A 14,427-nucleotide genomic window follows, 5' to 3' on the forward strand; every position below is an offset into this window, starting at 1 on the left:
GACTGTGATACAATTCGGAGATGAAAACATTTTCTGTTCCCTCGAACAATTCCCTGTACTTTTTCTGATATACAACCTTTTAAAGAAACGTTTTTACGGTCTGTAGAATTTCCCACCAAGCTACAAGGGTGGTTCAATCGTTATATGCTGAAATGAAGACCGGGGATCATTAAACAATAAAATGGACGTTCTTCATATAATTTCAGGTCGAACTAATAGGAGAATGACAAATGATACACTATAAATGTGTTCAGGTATAAAAATTTCATTTTATTACACGATGTGGCTGCACTAAAACGATTGAAAGATTTATTTAAAACCTAAAGTTGGAAAATTAAAATGTTAGTTTGTATTTTTCTTCTCGCGCATAATTTATGGTGCTATTTACAAAACGTTCGAGGGATTTAATCATCGATATCAATTCAGGAATTTGGACAGGTGTTTTTTTTTCTTATTGCCCCATCGGAATACATATGTTGATCAGATGCCAGCTAGGTAGTTTTTTGAAGATAATTTTGTGTATCAGTTGAGTTCATTATTTTCGCAGTCATACATACCCAATTATACAAAAACTATTTAATAAGACAACTTTCGATTGACTGATTGGACCATTCTATTTTATATAGAGCTGCTATTTTATTGTGTAATCTAATGGAAATTCAAAAAGTTCTGTACAACTTGGCGATTCAGAAACGAAGGAATAAAGCTCTTTGAAATTTAGAAATAATGAATAGAATATCAGGATATGTAACAGGCCAATTGAAAAGTCACCGGTCTACCATAGTAAAACACATTTTTTTGGCCAAATTCGATTTTATTATTCAAATAGTTGCCTTCGAAGGCGAAACAGCGATCTTCCAACTTTTCGATGCCATTTTTGTGGTACGATTTGTTTTTCTCTTCAAAATAGGCCTCAGTTCCGGCGATTACTTCTTCATTGGCTCTGAATTTCTTTCCAGCGATCATTCTTTTGAGGTCTGAGAACAGGAAAAAGTCGCCTGGGGCCAGATCTGGCCAATACGGTGGATGCAGAAACAATTCGAAGCCCAATTCATGCAATATTGCCTTTGTTTTCATTGATTTGTGACACGGCGCATTGTCTCGATGAAACAGAACCTTTTTTTCTTCAAATGAGGCCGTTTTTTTAACGATTTCATCCTTTAAACGATCCAATACTGCTATATAATAATCGCTGTTGATGGTCTGGCCCTTTTGGAGGTAATTAATGAATATTGTACCTTGCGCATCCCAGAATACTGATGCCATAACCTTGCCAGCTGACTGTTGTGTTTTCCTCGCTTTGGATTCGGTTGATAGTGTGCAGTCCGCTCAGCTGACTGTCGATTGGACTCCGGAGTGAAATGATGGAGCCATGTTTCATCCATTGGTACATATCGACGCAAAAATTCAGGTTTAGTGCACTTAAACAGCTTCAAACACTGGTCAGATTCATTAACACAGCTTTCTCATGTAAAATATTCGTGAATGTTATGATGTACACGTTCAGATGATATCTTCACAATGTCTGCTATCTCGAACAACTTCACTTTATGGTAATTCAAAATTATTTTATGAACTTTTTTGATTTTTTCGTCGGTGGCAGCCTCTTTTGGGCTTCCACTGCATTGGCGCCTTCGGTGCTCATTTCACCACGTTTAAACTCAGCATACAAATCAATGATGTTTGATTTTTCTGGTGCAGACCCCGGAAACTCTTCATCAAGCCAAGATTTTGCTTCAACTGAATTTTTTCCCTTCAAAAAGCGCACGAAATCTTTTTTTCCATATTTTTTCAAATAACAAAACTAGCTACACTAACAACGCAATATCTCACAAATAAATGGTCGGACTGTTGTCAAATTTTGACACGTATCGTTTGAAGGTTGGTACTAACTAAAAATCATATGGATTTAATACTAGCACCACCATCTGTGCATCAGACCTTTTCAATTGGCTTTATAATGCAAAGAATATCAGGATATGTAGAACAAAAAATATGCACAATGAATAATCAACGTTTCCAAACCATGAATTCCCAATATTTTCAAAGTAATGAATTATATGAAGGCTATATTCGAAAATTTTTTAAAATATAATAAGTTAATAATCACCGATTATCTGTTTTGACATGATGTTCCAATTTGAAGCATTAATTTTAATTGAGATGTGACTGAATTAATTTGATATCGACCGAGAATAATCTGTTGTATACAGGGTGTACTCAAAAACGTTTGCGAACACGTGGATGAAGACAAAACTCCTTTTGGAACGTTTTTCACTAGGTGTTATCGAGTAATCCTCAAAGATTTGTAACCGTTATTTTTCAACTGAAAATCAGAGTTGGCAGATTGAATTACCCTCCTTATTGATCTAATCACGATATTCCAGATTTATTTGGACCAATAACAAGGTGGATAGCATCAAAAGAGATCCGAATAATATGGTATAACTATTAGAAATAATCCGATTTGTGAATGGCCTTACAAATAATGTTTCAGAAGTGACACAAAAAGAGAGTCCCATATTAAATCTAATAGGAGCTTTAAAAGTCAAGCGTTCAAAAGTCATTGTTGGGCACTCATTGAATACGACAAATTGTACCGAAAACAGGAAGTTCGTGTAAAAATCCATTCAGGACTGACTTTGGTCGTTTAGAATCTATACAATAAATTCCTCTGTCGAATAGACTCGGTTACTCCATTCAAACCGGGATTTATACAGGGCAGGCTTTGGCCCCTTTGTCGAAATATTCAATAGCTAACAGATTTTTATTTCATGGATTTGAAAGTTGCACTAGGGTATTTTATTTTAGAAAATCTTTCAAACGGAGGAATATCGTTCTCTCATAATCCTATGAATTATTCCAGTTTTCGAGCGTTTTTGTTGCATATTTAATAACATTCATTTTTTGGTGGAAATATTGCCTATCGTTTTGGAAAATCTGGGAACTTCAATGAAAAAAACGATATAATTTGTAATAGACAAATTTAAATGGGGAATTGAGTGAGTTTCACAGGTTTTTGGGACAGGTTTTTCTTTACAAAACCTACTTTTTTTGAGAAAAGGCCAATTAGTTTTAATTTGATTTTATATAACTATTTTTATGCATTCGCAAAATAATAATCATTCAAGCTTTAAATGGATGATTGATTCTTACAGTGCAACAGGAATTTCTTGTTTCTAGTTTCATTTTTGTTGATTGCCATTTTCTTATCGATATATTTGTATCTAGATCGTAATGTTCTCTTATGTCTGCTTAAAAACGTATTTTAGTGTTATCAATATTCTATGATGAATGACGATGGGACCTATGTGTAGAAATTAAGTGACTTTTCTGGTTGTGGTTTTTCTTTTACAAAACCATTTTTTTGAAAAAGAGCCAGATAATTTCAATTTCACTTCAAGGTCTCCATCAGGGCTCTGCAATATTACTATTTTCATGAACATTTCGAACATTTCAGATATTGAATTATATTTCGAGGGTTAGTATTTATGTATTAAGAATACAAAAAATAAACAAGCGATTTTGATGCAGAATATTTTTACTGCTTTTCAAAATAATCGCCTTTAAAATCTATACACTTCTGCATGCGATTGAACCATCATTCGAAATATTTTTTCCAGTCAGAAGATGGCAGTTCTTAGACATGCTGGGAAGAGAAAGAAGTCATTCGGTGCCAAGTCAAGGCTTTAAGGAGGATGACTCATTACTTTGATTTTTTGTGTGTCCAAATACTCATTCGTTGCATTTGATGTGTAAGCTCGAATTGTCACAATTCAAGTTGATTCGTCGTTTTGGGTATGTTTCCTCAATTTAGGCAAACAAATGGTTTCATACCACTCTGAATTAACGGTCTTTTGTTTCACAAATGCCACAGGACCAGTTTTCGTGAAGAAAGACGCCACCATTCGCTTCTTTAACGCTTCCAGAACGAACAACTTTTGTTGGTTCTGCTTCATTTTCAATTTACTGTAAGCAACAAAAATTGTGCTCGTTATGACTACTTACTTGTAACACAAAAAATGTCAAATTTTACCATGTCAATATCAGATTTCACCTGGAAATATCAATGTTGTGCTCGTAGAACTATTGGCAGGTTCAAACTGCAGTAGTGTGGATCCTTTTTAGTTTTGTTCCATCACATAAAAATTTTTTAAACGAGACCGCAATAATTTAAGTATAAATGGTGTTCGGAAAACTGAAAAGGCAGGATTTTGAAGTCCTTCCGATAGAAGAATAGTGAATGGTGAGTTCATTTCACGGTAGAGTATCTTTTTGGCGAACCATTCAGTTTCCGATTTCGAGTAGACCAATTGTTTGGCGTTTCTTTTGTGAATCAGTTGACTTTTGAGCTGGGCCCGTCCCTGTTGCCGTAGTAGTAAGATGGGACGTATTATGAGAGCCCAGGTGTGGGACCGGCTGCTATATGGCCACCATATACACCTTTCGATTAGGACTTATTTTCTGCATCGATACTTTAACATGGCCATATTATTAGGCGAACCTTCTCTTGCAGACATGTTGAGTCTTTTCATCCATTCAAGAAGGCCCTTTCGAAATGTGTGTATATTAAAAGGTTGATCCCGCTCTATTAGTCGAAATTTATTGTCTAGTAATAAGGTGTTCGGAAAATGACAAATGACACCGCTCTATTCAATATTAATTCATTCATGCGTACCTATTTATGGTACAGATAAAGAACGAAATTAATGCTTTAGGTACTGAGGGTTCTGGAATAATGGATCCTCATTTGAATTATTTTCCAAGTAATTATGAATATTTTGGGGTAGGGGTATACCGCACTGGGAGGGGTTGACGGGAATAGCGTAGAGAGTTATTATTTCATCAATATAATCTGATGAAAAATTGAGAAAAAAACCAGCTTTGATGGAAATACGAAATGTATTTATTTTTTTATTTATTTATGTATTCAGAATACTTCCAACAGGCAGAGGGTCAATAACAGGAGCAGAAAATGGTAAATCGGATAAGCAAAAAAAAATACAATCTGTAACAAGAAATCAAAAAATTAATTATGTCGATTAGTTCTCCTGAACTGAGATAGAAGGGATTCATCAAGACAAGTAGCTTGACATATTAACCAACAATCGGGTGTTTTTTTCGAGGTATATAACTTTAAGTTGGCATTACTATTCAAGATGGCGACCGATTTAACAGCTGTCAAGTGATTTATTCTCAGTTTGGTTTGGCAAATCATGAAAAGTTTCATGCCTGAACAACGCTTGCAAATAGTGCAATTTTATTTTGAAAATAATGGTTCTGTGCGGAATACGTATCGCGCACTACGTCCATTTTATTTTGTTTAGCGATGAAGCGCACTTCTGGTTGAATGGCTACGTCAACAAACAAAACTGCCGCATTTGGAGTGAAGCTAATCCTCAAGTGTATGTCGAAACACCGTTACATCCAGAAAAACTGACTGTTTGGTGCGCTTTATGGGCTGGTGGAATCATTGGTCCGTACTTTTTCAAAAACGATGATGGCCAGAACGTTACAGTCAATGATGATCGGTATAGAGCCATGATTACTAACTTTTTCATTCCTGAATTAAACAACCATGATGTCCAGGAGCTGTGGTTCCATCAAGACAGCGCAACATATCACACAGCTCGTGCCACAATCGATTTATTGAAAGACACGTTTGGTGACCGTCTAATTTCACGTTTTGGACCTGTGAATTGGCCTCCAAGATCTTGTGATTTAACACCGCTAGACAACTTTCTGTGGGGCTATGTAAAGTCATAGGTCTATGCGGATAAGCCACAAACCCTTGACCATTTGGAAGACAACATTCGCCGTGTTATTGCCGATATACGGACACAAATGTTGGAAAAAGTCATCGAAAATTGGATGTCCAGATTGGACTACATCCGAGCCAGCCGTGGCGGTCATATGCCAAAAAGCATATTTAAAATGTAATGCCACAAGATTATCTTGCGGATAAATAAAATTAATGTCAATCAAATAATCCATCGTTGTTTTATTGCAATTTAAAGTTCTATAGCTCTAAAAAAAACACCCTTTACTAAGATTCAAATCAACCGAGTTAACACTGCAGCTGTTTTAATCGAAAATTCTTTCGGAAGGAGTATTTTGATTCCTTTTTTGGATAAGGTATTGTCAGATCTCGAATTACGTATCCTAATGATGTGTTCAAAGATTTTGATATATAAATAATTTAACGGAAATGTGATGGGCACGAAAAAATCAAGAATTTTGGATGATAGACACATCATGTAAAACCGTAAGTTTTGCCATACGTTTCCTCTGAAATGAATTATGGCTAACAAATGATTTCATTCAATTGATTCATTCTCCAAGGCCCTATAGCGGTTATTCGAGAACCTTCCTCTAGATGCCAAAGCTTTTCCCCCCTAGGCTCATCCAATTATATTGAAGCTCTGATACAAATTGTTCCCTTTTGAAAGGCAAAACGGTGGGGCAGTCAGAAGTCATTGTTTAGTGTAATTTATACCCAACCAATCGCTTCTTTGTAGCTGCCTCCTGGTTCAACAATCGAGGTGGAGACCTTCCTTCAACTAAATTTCCATCACAGGATGACAACATTACCATAACCCATTCATAGCTCTCTCTATAATATAATTACTTCAAATAATTTTGGTGAGAATATTAGGGTACCTAGTTATTGACGACTCAAATAAACCCATTTTATGTATTTCATTTCAATATTGCAATACCCACAACCAATGCCATACCACTTTTTTCTCGTTGATATTAGAAAAGTTAAACATCTGATTCTGACACTTTTGAATCGGACAAAGCAGGAAACAAAAGGAGTCATTGCCTTATGCTACATCCTTTCAATGAGATTACCCAGAATCTGAGCAATATCTACAGTTCATTAAAAGTACACACATTGAAATTGACATAAAATCAAAATATTCAAAAAGGCGTGGGGTACAGTTTTTAACATATTTTCAGTAGTAATATCTGCCACTAGTTATTGAATATTTGGCGATAAGACTATAAAATATCTTGGGAATTTTTAATAAATCTACCAGATTGCTAAATTCGTCTTTTGGTCTCTTGATGTATTGTTGAAGCATTAATTCCAAATCAAATTTAAGAATAACAACAAATGTCTTTATTGATGGCAACAATGAATTTACAGAGTGAAGATGTACAGAGAGACAGTTATTAATAACAAATAGCTATAACAATCATTTTCATAGGTAGATACTTCATAATAAAAATAAATATTTGTAATAATTTAAACACCCTTGGGAATTTCAGTTAAGTATAAGCACTGGTATATCCTCAATCTATCAGTTTTAGAATCACGAAAAATTGAAAATTCTCTAGACTGATGTATATAATATAGAAATAATAAAGCTCGTTTACTTAATTTGTACAGGTTTGGATGCTTTGTTTTTATTGGTTGGTTCTTAATATTTTGTCAATTCGGAATTGAGGGTATTTCTAGACAGAAGAATATATATCAAATAGTTTAGTTTAGGTTTTGTTTTAGTTTAGGTTTAGGTTTTGGCATAATGTTGTCAATTATATTGAATTGTCTTCATCAAGTAGACTTATTTAATCTTTATGATTTTTCAATATCTAAGATGAATTCGTCCTCATCGATAGATCCAGTTTGAAAACTGGCGAAATAATAATAAGTTATTGATTGGATTGTCTTTTGATGCGATGTTGGCAACTTTTCTGAATTACCTACGGCTTAGTTAAAAAATCTTTTTTTACAAAATAGTACGAAGAATCATGTTAGAAGCTTCTTTAGGCATTTTTGTCATTGAATATACATACACCAGTTGGTTGTCTTGATTGACTATTATCATATAATGATACCTCAGTTGCTCCAAAGATTATTTCTAATACATCGGACGAGATATTCAAGAAAAGGCGAGTCATCTGAATCATCTTCAATTTCTTGCTCTAAAGCGCCTAGAAGTAGAGTCCTCAAGTGGGAATTCTGCACGATGATTCTTCTAAGAAAAAAATTTCTCGAAGCAATCGTACACATATCACGACCACTGAGAGAACTGAAATTACCGTAACTGCAAAAAAATTTCCTAAATTTGATTTTGTAAGAAAAATACCTTATTTTTGCGATATGTTCTTCCACTGCCAAAGACTCTTCGTATTGTTTGAATTCGTCCTTCAAGCGTTCGCATAACAGTTGCATGTTCTCCGTTTTGACAGACCTTTCTAAATATTTGTGGGCTTCCCGAATTACCAATGTTCTAAGCATTATGTCCTTTTTTGCCGCTTCGTAGTAATGTGGGAAGTGCATTATCAAAACGAGGCGATCGTATTTCCTGTATTTTCTGAAAAAAAAAGTCTCTCTGCAAATCAAAATTCAGATAAACTAGACCGAATTTTTTTCAACAAGTCTACATGTACTCCCTTCCCTCAAAGCGATGTTAGGAAAGGAATTGTTCATTTGACTGCTTTATACTATCTTTAAACTAGTGGGATTGCACTGTTTGTGTTTAACTTCTGACATTGATTCTACTTCATGAGATACCGCGCTTGATCTACTTGTACTTATGTGTATCTCTTTGAAATGATTATTGATTCGGTAATATTTTTACTACTTACCTAAGTTCTATAATGCTCATTTCCGTGTTAGCATTTCTAGGAGGTAAATCCAAACCTCTAAACCAAATACTGTCACTCAATGCTTCGGCCATCATTAAAACAATCAATTGAAGATTGCAAAACGTCTTCGTTCAACGAACTACACACGAATAATGTGAATAGTGGATCAAATTGTCGATAAAAATGCAGGTAATTATTAAAGTAGCTCTATCGCACTGTTGAACAATTACTCAAGTATTTGTTATTTAGTAGATGAATAATCGATTGATAGTCCTTTATGAGTTCTTTGTCTCGATTTAAATTGCCAACCTGGTTCCTAATGAATTTCAATTATTTTAAAAGATAAAATTGTGGCAATTCCTGGCAGAAGATTTAAAACTGAGGAACATTAGGTGAATTCATAGAATTTTGGCTTGCAAATTTTTCTGAATTTTTGAAATGGACACTGAAATAATCTTAGGTATATATTTTTGAATACAATTCATCCCTGAATCCTTTTGCATTTCTTAGATCTTTATTTTCCAAATGAATGAAATATCTTCCTCACGAATGCACTATTATGTTACCCTTTTTTATACTATTGTTTTCTGGATAAGGTTTTCTTATGGCCTTTGCAGGCTGATATCGTCGAGAATCGCTCTCAGATATTTGGTCACTTTCTTCAATTCAACTTTCTGTTCGATATTCTCCTATAATGTTAACAAAATTTCATAGTGACTTCAATCTGACTAATGTTGTCTATAATTGTTCAGTTTGGACTTAATGCCGAAAAGAATCGTTTTTCAATGGAGATGAATACGGAGTGATGCATCCCTGAAGTGTATAGCGAAAACACATTCATTTACGAAAAGCTCAAAGCTTATTACTCACTTCATACGTCAGTGTTAAATCGAACGTCGGCGAATCAAAGAGAAGAAACGAATAGAAAAGAATGAAGACGAGGCAGCCAATATGAAAGGACAGTGTACCATACAGCGTCATTGGAATTAAACCACATAAAGAGGAGATATGGCGTCGTAGTCAAGGCAACGCTCTGGCGCCTGCTATCTGTCTTTCTGTCTCTTTCCACCGTTCCACGTTTAGATAAATCAAGGCTCATATTATCTTACACGAAAAACTTAGCTCTACAAACGTAAACGTCCAAGAAGGATTTTCTTACTCGAGGGAAATGTCATCGACATATTGAAAGTGCTCGTTTCACTCGAAGTGTTTTATATCGAACAGGACTAAAGCTTTATCCTATTGTCCTATTTGTTCTTCGGCAGTACTCTCAAACGTACATTTTTCTCAATGAAAAAAAACACTGACAATCTTTTACTTAAGTCGATTACTTTTTCTTGATAATAATAGAACCTTCTCCTCATCAACCAATATAGAAGAACTTGACACAATACAAATCGACTACTTGGATTTGCTGGATTTTTCATTTTTGAAATTTTCATTTTATTGGTCAATAAAAGTTGCTGAAATGATATTTTATTTGGTTCATTTTCCTATGTTTTTAATAATAAAAATAATCATAGGAGCTTCTCCTCATCAACTAATAGAAAAAGAACACAACAGTAGTTGATTTTCGTATTCAAAATTTAAAAGGTACTCCAATATTTCAGTTGATTTGTTACTCATGATGATGACATTTTGTATTATGTAATTTCTTTATTGTTAGCTTATTCTCAATGAGGTCTTATGTTTTTGATAGCTCGTTCTTCGAGGCTTTTATACTTTTTTGTAGTTACGTTTCTCATTTCGTAGATAATTTATAAACTTTATTATTCATTGATATCTGTTTTCAATTTAATCATAGTTGAGGATGGGTGATCGAAATAATTGGTTTATTGTATCATTGAAACATTTTATTTTAATTTTACAAATACATCTTTTTCATATAATACAATAATGTGTGGGCTTCCAAACGCTATACGAATAATGAGAAAATTGCACATTTTCTTTACAATACTGCTGTCAAATCCATCGTGAATTAATATGAATCCGGCAATTTTGTACATTTATAAATTTACATAATTGGTTAAACGGAAATATCAAACAGGCTTTTGTACATAAGTAGGTTGTTAATTTTTTTTATTATATGTACTATAGAATAGTGATATGATAAAAAAAGGTTTTAAAATATACGAATTTTATCATATTTTCCATACAGAAATTTAATTAATGGTGATTATACAAAATAATAACAGAAAGATTAAATTAAAAGTGCATAACGAGCAAAACTTTCTTGAAGAATTTTTAATATCTAAAATTAAAGTTCAAGCTAGTATTCAAATAAGTTGGAGTCTATTTCATTTAATCTACCAAATTTACAATATTATGTTGTATTCTGTCCCATCTGAGTAAGTATTCCTAATCGTGAATTGTAATATTATGTTTTCTACATAAATTGATTAGAATTACATGAAGGTTACCAGAATTCTGCTCAGTGCTCTGTGGGACAAATTATTAACTTCCTGATGTTATGGAATGTTATTTGTAATAAGTGCGTCACTGAATTTGTGAACATTTATCACTCTGCGTTAGTATCACTGCAAGTGTTACGCACCTTTAATTTTTATCAAAATATAACTATCATATTAAATAGCATCAATATACGTATACATATCAATTTTTCGATAATAATATTTATTTATATAATTTTTACAAAGCGTGCCCATTCAGTTCTCACGATTCACGCATCACAATGTCTGCACAAACACGGATCACTATAAACTATATTTACAATTTGAGTCTTCAGGTATAAGGATAATTTACAAAATCGCCGTCTCATTGCAGGTTCTGCCTTTTGCCACCGTGCTCTTCTTCGGTGTCGGAAATAACATCACTGTTTTCATCTGTTTGGTTGTCTAGCACTTCCTGCTTCCGTTTGGCCGTCGCCATTTCCGCTGCATGCTTTTTCCGCCATTTGGTGCGCCTATTTTGGAACCATACCTGCAAAAAAAATCAAAATAAGAAGTTTGTACACAAGAAATTTCTCAATTTTTGAAAATCCTTGAATTGACAACAACCCAACTACCCTGTTGAAATTATGTTTTTATGAATAACTTTGAAAATATTAATCGATTTCATATTATTTAGTGTTTTTATTTCAGGAGCGAAATGTAGATATTTCAGGTTCGGGAAAAATGTCTAGGTATTAGGTTGGTAAAAAAGATGATGCATTATGATCAGGGCCGGCGCGAGCAATTTTAGCGCCTGAAGCAAAGAATTTTTTGGCGCCCCTGCTGAAAAAGTATCAATAAACATCACCTGCCTCGATGATAATTCGCCATTTTTATTTCTCTTACAATTTTGCTAATCGTTTCCTTTCTGAATTCGTTTCCACTGTGTTTTTTTTCTCGGAAATTTTTACCTACAATAAATTCCTGGATTTCTTCGACGCCGATGAACAGTGCATAAGTAATATATCTGATTCTCACATTCACAATCGATCACATACGATCGATAAGATTACCTATTACACCACAAAATACAAAGGGCGGTAGGGCATGCAAAGCTTCGAAAATTAAATGGGATTAAAAACATATGTTCCGCTTAAAACATTGAGCATTTATCAGTAACTAGTTTCGAATTCAGAATCGTAGGAATTTTCCATATGTTGAATGTGTAAACAACTTCCACGTAATTCGAAGTGCTGGTTTTTCGGCTTTGTAAATTACATTCCATCCCTCATTATTATGGTTAATAGGCAATGCTGCTTATATTGGTTGGGTTGTCATGTGTTATTTATTGAACAGGCGGCTTAGTCAAGACGGTTTGGAGATTTTTATTGTTGATAAATGCAGCAAAGTGGACCAACTTCATGTTGTTTTTAAGAATCAAGACTATATTTTTTCAGAAATATGACCACAAACTGGGCTAAATTTCCGCCCATCGAAAAGAGGCGCCTGAAACAGTCGCTTCACTGTTTCACTCCTAATGCCGGCCCTGCGTATGAATCGGGCTCGAAGGACCATGAACGTTTGTATGATTGTTTGCTTGATTTACCAAAATGATCTTCTGGCTCGAAGTACCATTAACGAATGTATGCTTGCTTGATTTTGGATGAAGGAAAATACGTATGATTTTTACTTGTTTAATATGTTAACACAATCATTGAATATAACTGTAATGTTATAATAGTAATAATTTGTGAATACCAAGTGAATGAATACTTGAATGTGAAATGACTGATGAATGTTACTGGGTGAATACTGAATTATTGAAAGCACTCTCTAGAGATGGGACCATGGTGCGTGAAAGCATCGAGTAGAATCACAGGAGTTCTTCTTCTTCCTCTGTAATCCTTAACAATTGGCGTATTTGTATTTCAAATGATTCTTCACATAAGGATAAGTATTCGCAATCTTTAAATTCGAGTCGATCGAAAGAAAGTATCATTAGCGCGCAAAGGAGTTGGTTGGTTGAAAAAGGCATTAATTGTGGGATTGGCGATGTGTCCATTTTAGGACTATAAGATTAGTAGTAGGTAATTAGGGCGTTTTGTAGGTAGGGGTGTCCAAGTACAAGTGATCCTTAATTTGGTGGTGGACGAGGGGGGCGTATGAAAAGGGTTTTGGGCGTTCAGGCAGCGTGTAAAGCTAATTACGCAGTCACTTAGCGTTAATCGATTCGGTCGCCTTACGTTAACGGTTAACGACACACTAATGACTTGCCATTTACATAGCGGTCTGGGGGGTGGTTAGTCAGGCACCCAAAAGCTTGGCACGCCGCCCTCTCTCCTCTCTGGTGTAGATTTTATCTGAAATTATAAAAGCCGCGGCCGCGCTAACAATAAAAACACATATACGTCATTTAGATTAGCGACGTCAGCAATAAATCACGGCATCATTTCGCAAAGAGCCGTCGCTGGGCCGATGCATCGATACCGCAAAATAAAATTCCATATATGTGTCATGGGGATGATGGATTGGGCCACGACAGACAGCAATGGCGACCGGTCCGTTGGGGCGGGCCCTTTGCAGCCGTCGAATGTCACTACTCTAAGGGGAAATTTATATGCGATATATCAGTTAATTGAATTCGCCGGATATTTCGCTTTGATTGCCAAAACCCGTACCAATTTCATTTCTGTTTTAATATTTGTTTCCCCCGCGCCGCTGTGCGTCGATACGCGGGCGTCGTCGTAGCCACCCAGCCCCCCAATCAATCGGCGTCGCTGTTTTTCGAAACCCGGGTCATCTTTCTCCATGCTAATTGGTTTTGCAATAGCGATGATACAATTTTAAAATTAAAAATACTACGTATAAATTATTCATTTTACTTTATTTGAAAGGTTACATTTAGGGATTTACGGTTTGACTTGATAATCAATCTACTTGGCTTGAGCTTAACTTGAAATCAATTCAAGTTCAACTCAAGTAGTTGTCTTTCAATGTTAAAACAAGTACTTAATAAATAAATACTTGACTTGACTTGAAAAACTATACTACTTGAACTTGAGTTGATTTAAAGTCAAGCTCAAGTCAAGTAGCTGGAATATCAAGTCAAACAGTTCTAATATCAAGTCAAGCCGTGAACCCCTGTTTGATAAGTTACATTAGGCCATTTTCTATTGATTCAGTGAGATATTAATCTACTTCATACTTGATTGACTTGAAAAACAATACTACTTGAACTTGACTTGATTTCAAGTCAAGCTTAAGTCAAATAGCTTGAATATCAAGTCAAGCCGTGAATCCCTGTTTGATAAGTTACATTATGCCATTTTGTATTAATTCAGTGAGATACTAATTTACTTCATTTGAAAGCAGGTATTCACGGCTTGAATTGATATTCAAGCTATTTGATTTGAGCTTAACTTGAAATCAATTGAAATTC

At 34.7% G+C, this 14,427-nt stretch overlaps 2 protein-coding genes across 2 annotated transcripts in view; both read right to left on the minus strand.

The window, feature by feature from the left end:
• Positions 1 to 7,846: 7,846 nt before the first annotated feature.
• LOC123686185 lies at positions 7,847 to 8,728 on the minus strand. The gene is made up of 2 exons (XM_045626194.1): positions 8,599 to 8,728; positions 7,847 to 8,324 (listed from the first exon to the last, which is right to left on the minus strand). Exons 1-2 carry the CDS (start codon positions 8,691 to 8,693, stop codon positions 7,847 to 7,849), a joined length of 573 nt encoding a protein of 190 aa, XP_045482150.1. The 5' UTR covers positions 8,694 to 8,728.
• A 1,711-nt stretch (positions 8,729 to 10,439) lies between these two features.
• LOC123685766 (homeobox protein Nkx-6.2) overlaps positions 10,440 to 14,427 on the minus strand; it is a 30,698-nt gene continuing 26,710 nt past the window's right edge. Inside the window, exon 3 of the mRNA XM_045625637.1 lies at positions 10,440 to 11,538. Within this exon, the coding sequence (XP_045481593.1) occupies positions 11,374 to 11,538 (165 nt within the window). The 3' untranslated portion in view covers positions 10,440 to 11,373. The remainder of the gene's footprint in view (positions 11,539 to 14,427) is intronic.

This window comes from Harmonia axyridis, chromosome X (assembly GCF_914767665.1).
Source record: "Harmonia axyridis chromosome X, icHarAxyr1.1, whole genome shotgun sequence".
NCBI classification, from domain to species: Eukaryota; Metazoa; Arthropoda; class Insecta; order Coleoptera; family Coccinellidae; genus Harmonia; species Harmonia axyridis.

Excerpts from the sequence above, each read along its gene's own strand:
- LOC123686185 (XM_045626194.1), bottom strand. The coding sequence starts at position 8,693 with ATGATGGCCGAAGCATTGAGTGACAGTATTTGGTTTAGAGGTTTGGAT. Across the intron at positions 8,325-8,598 it reads ATGAGCATTATAGAACTTAG|AAAATACAGGAAATACGATC; the intron begins GTAAGTAGTAAA and ends TTTTTTTTTCAG.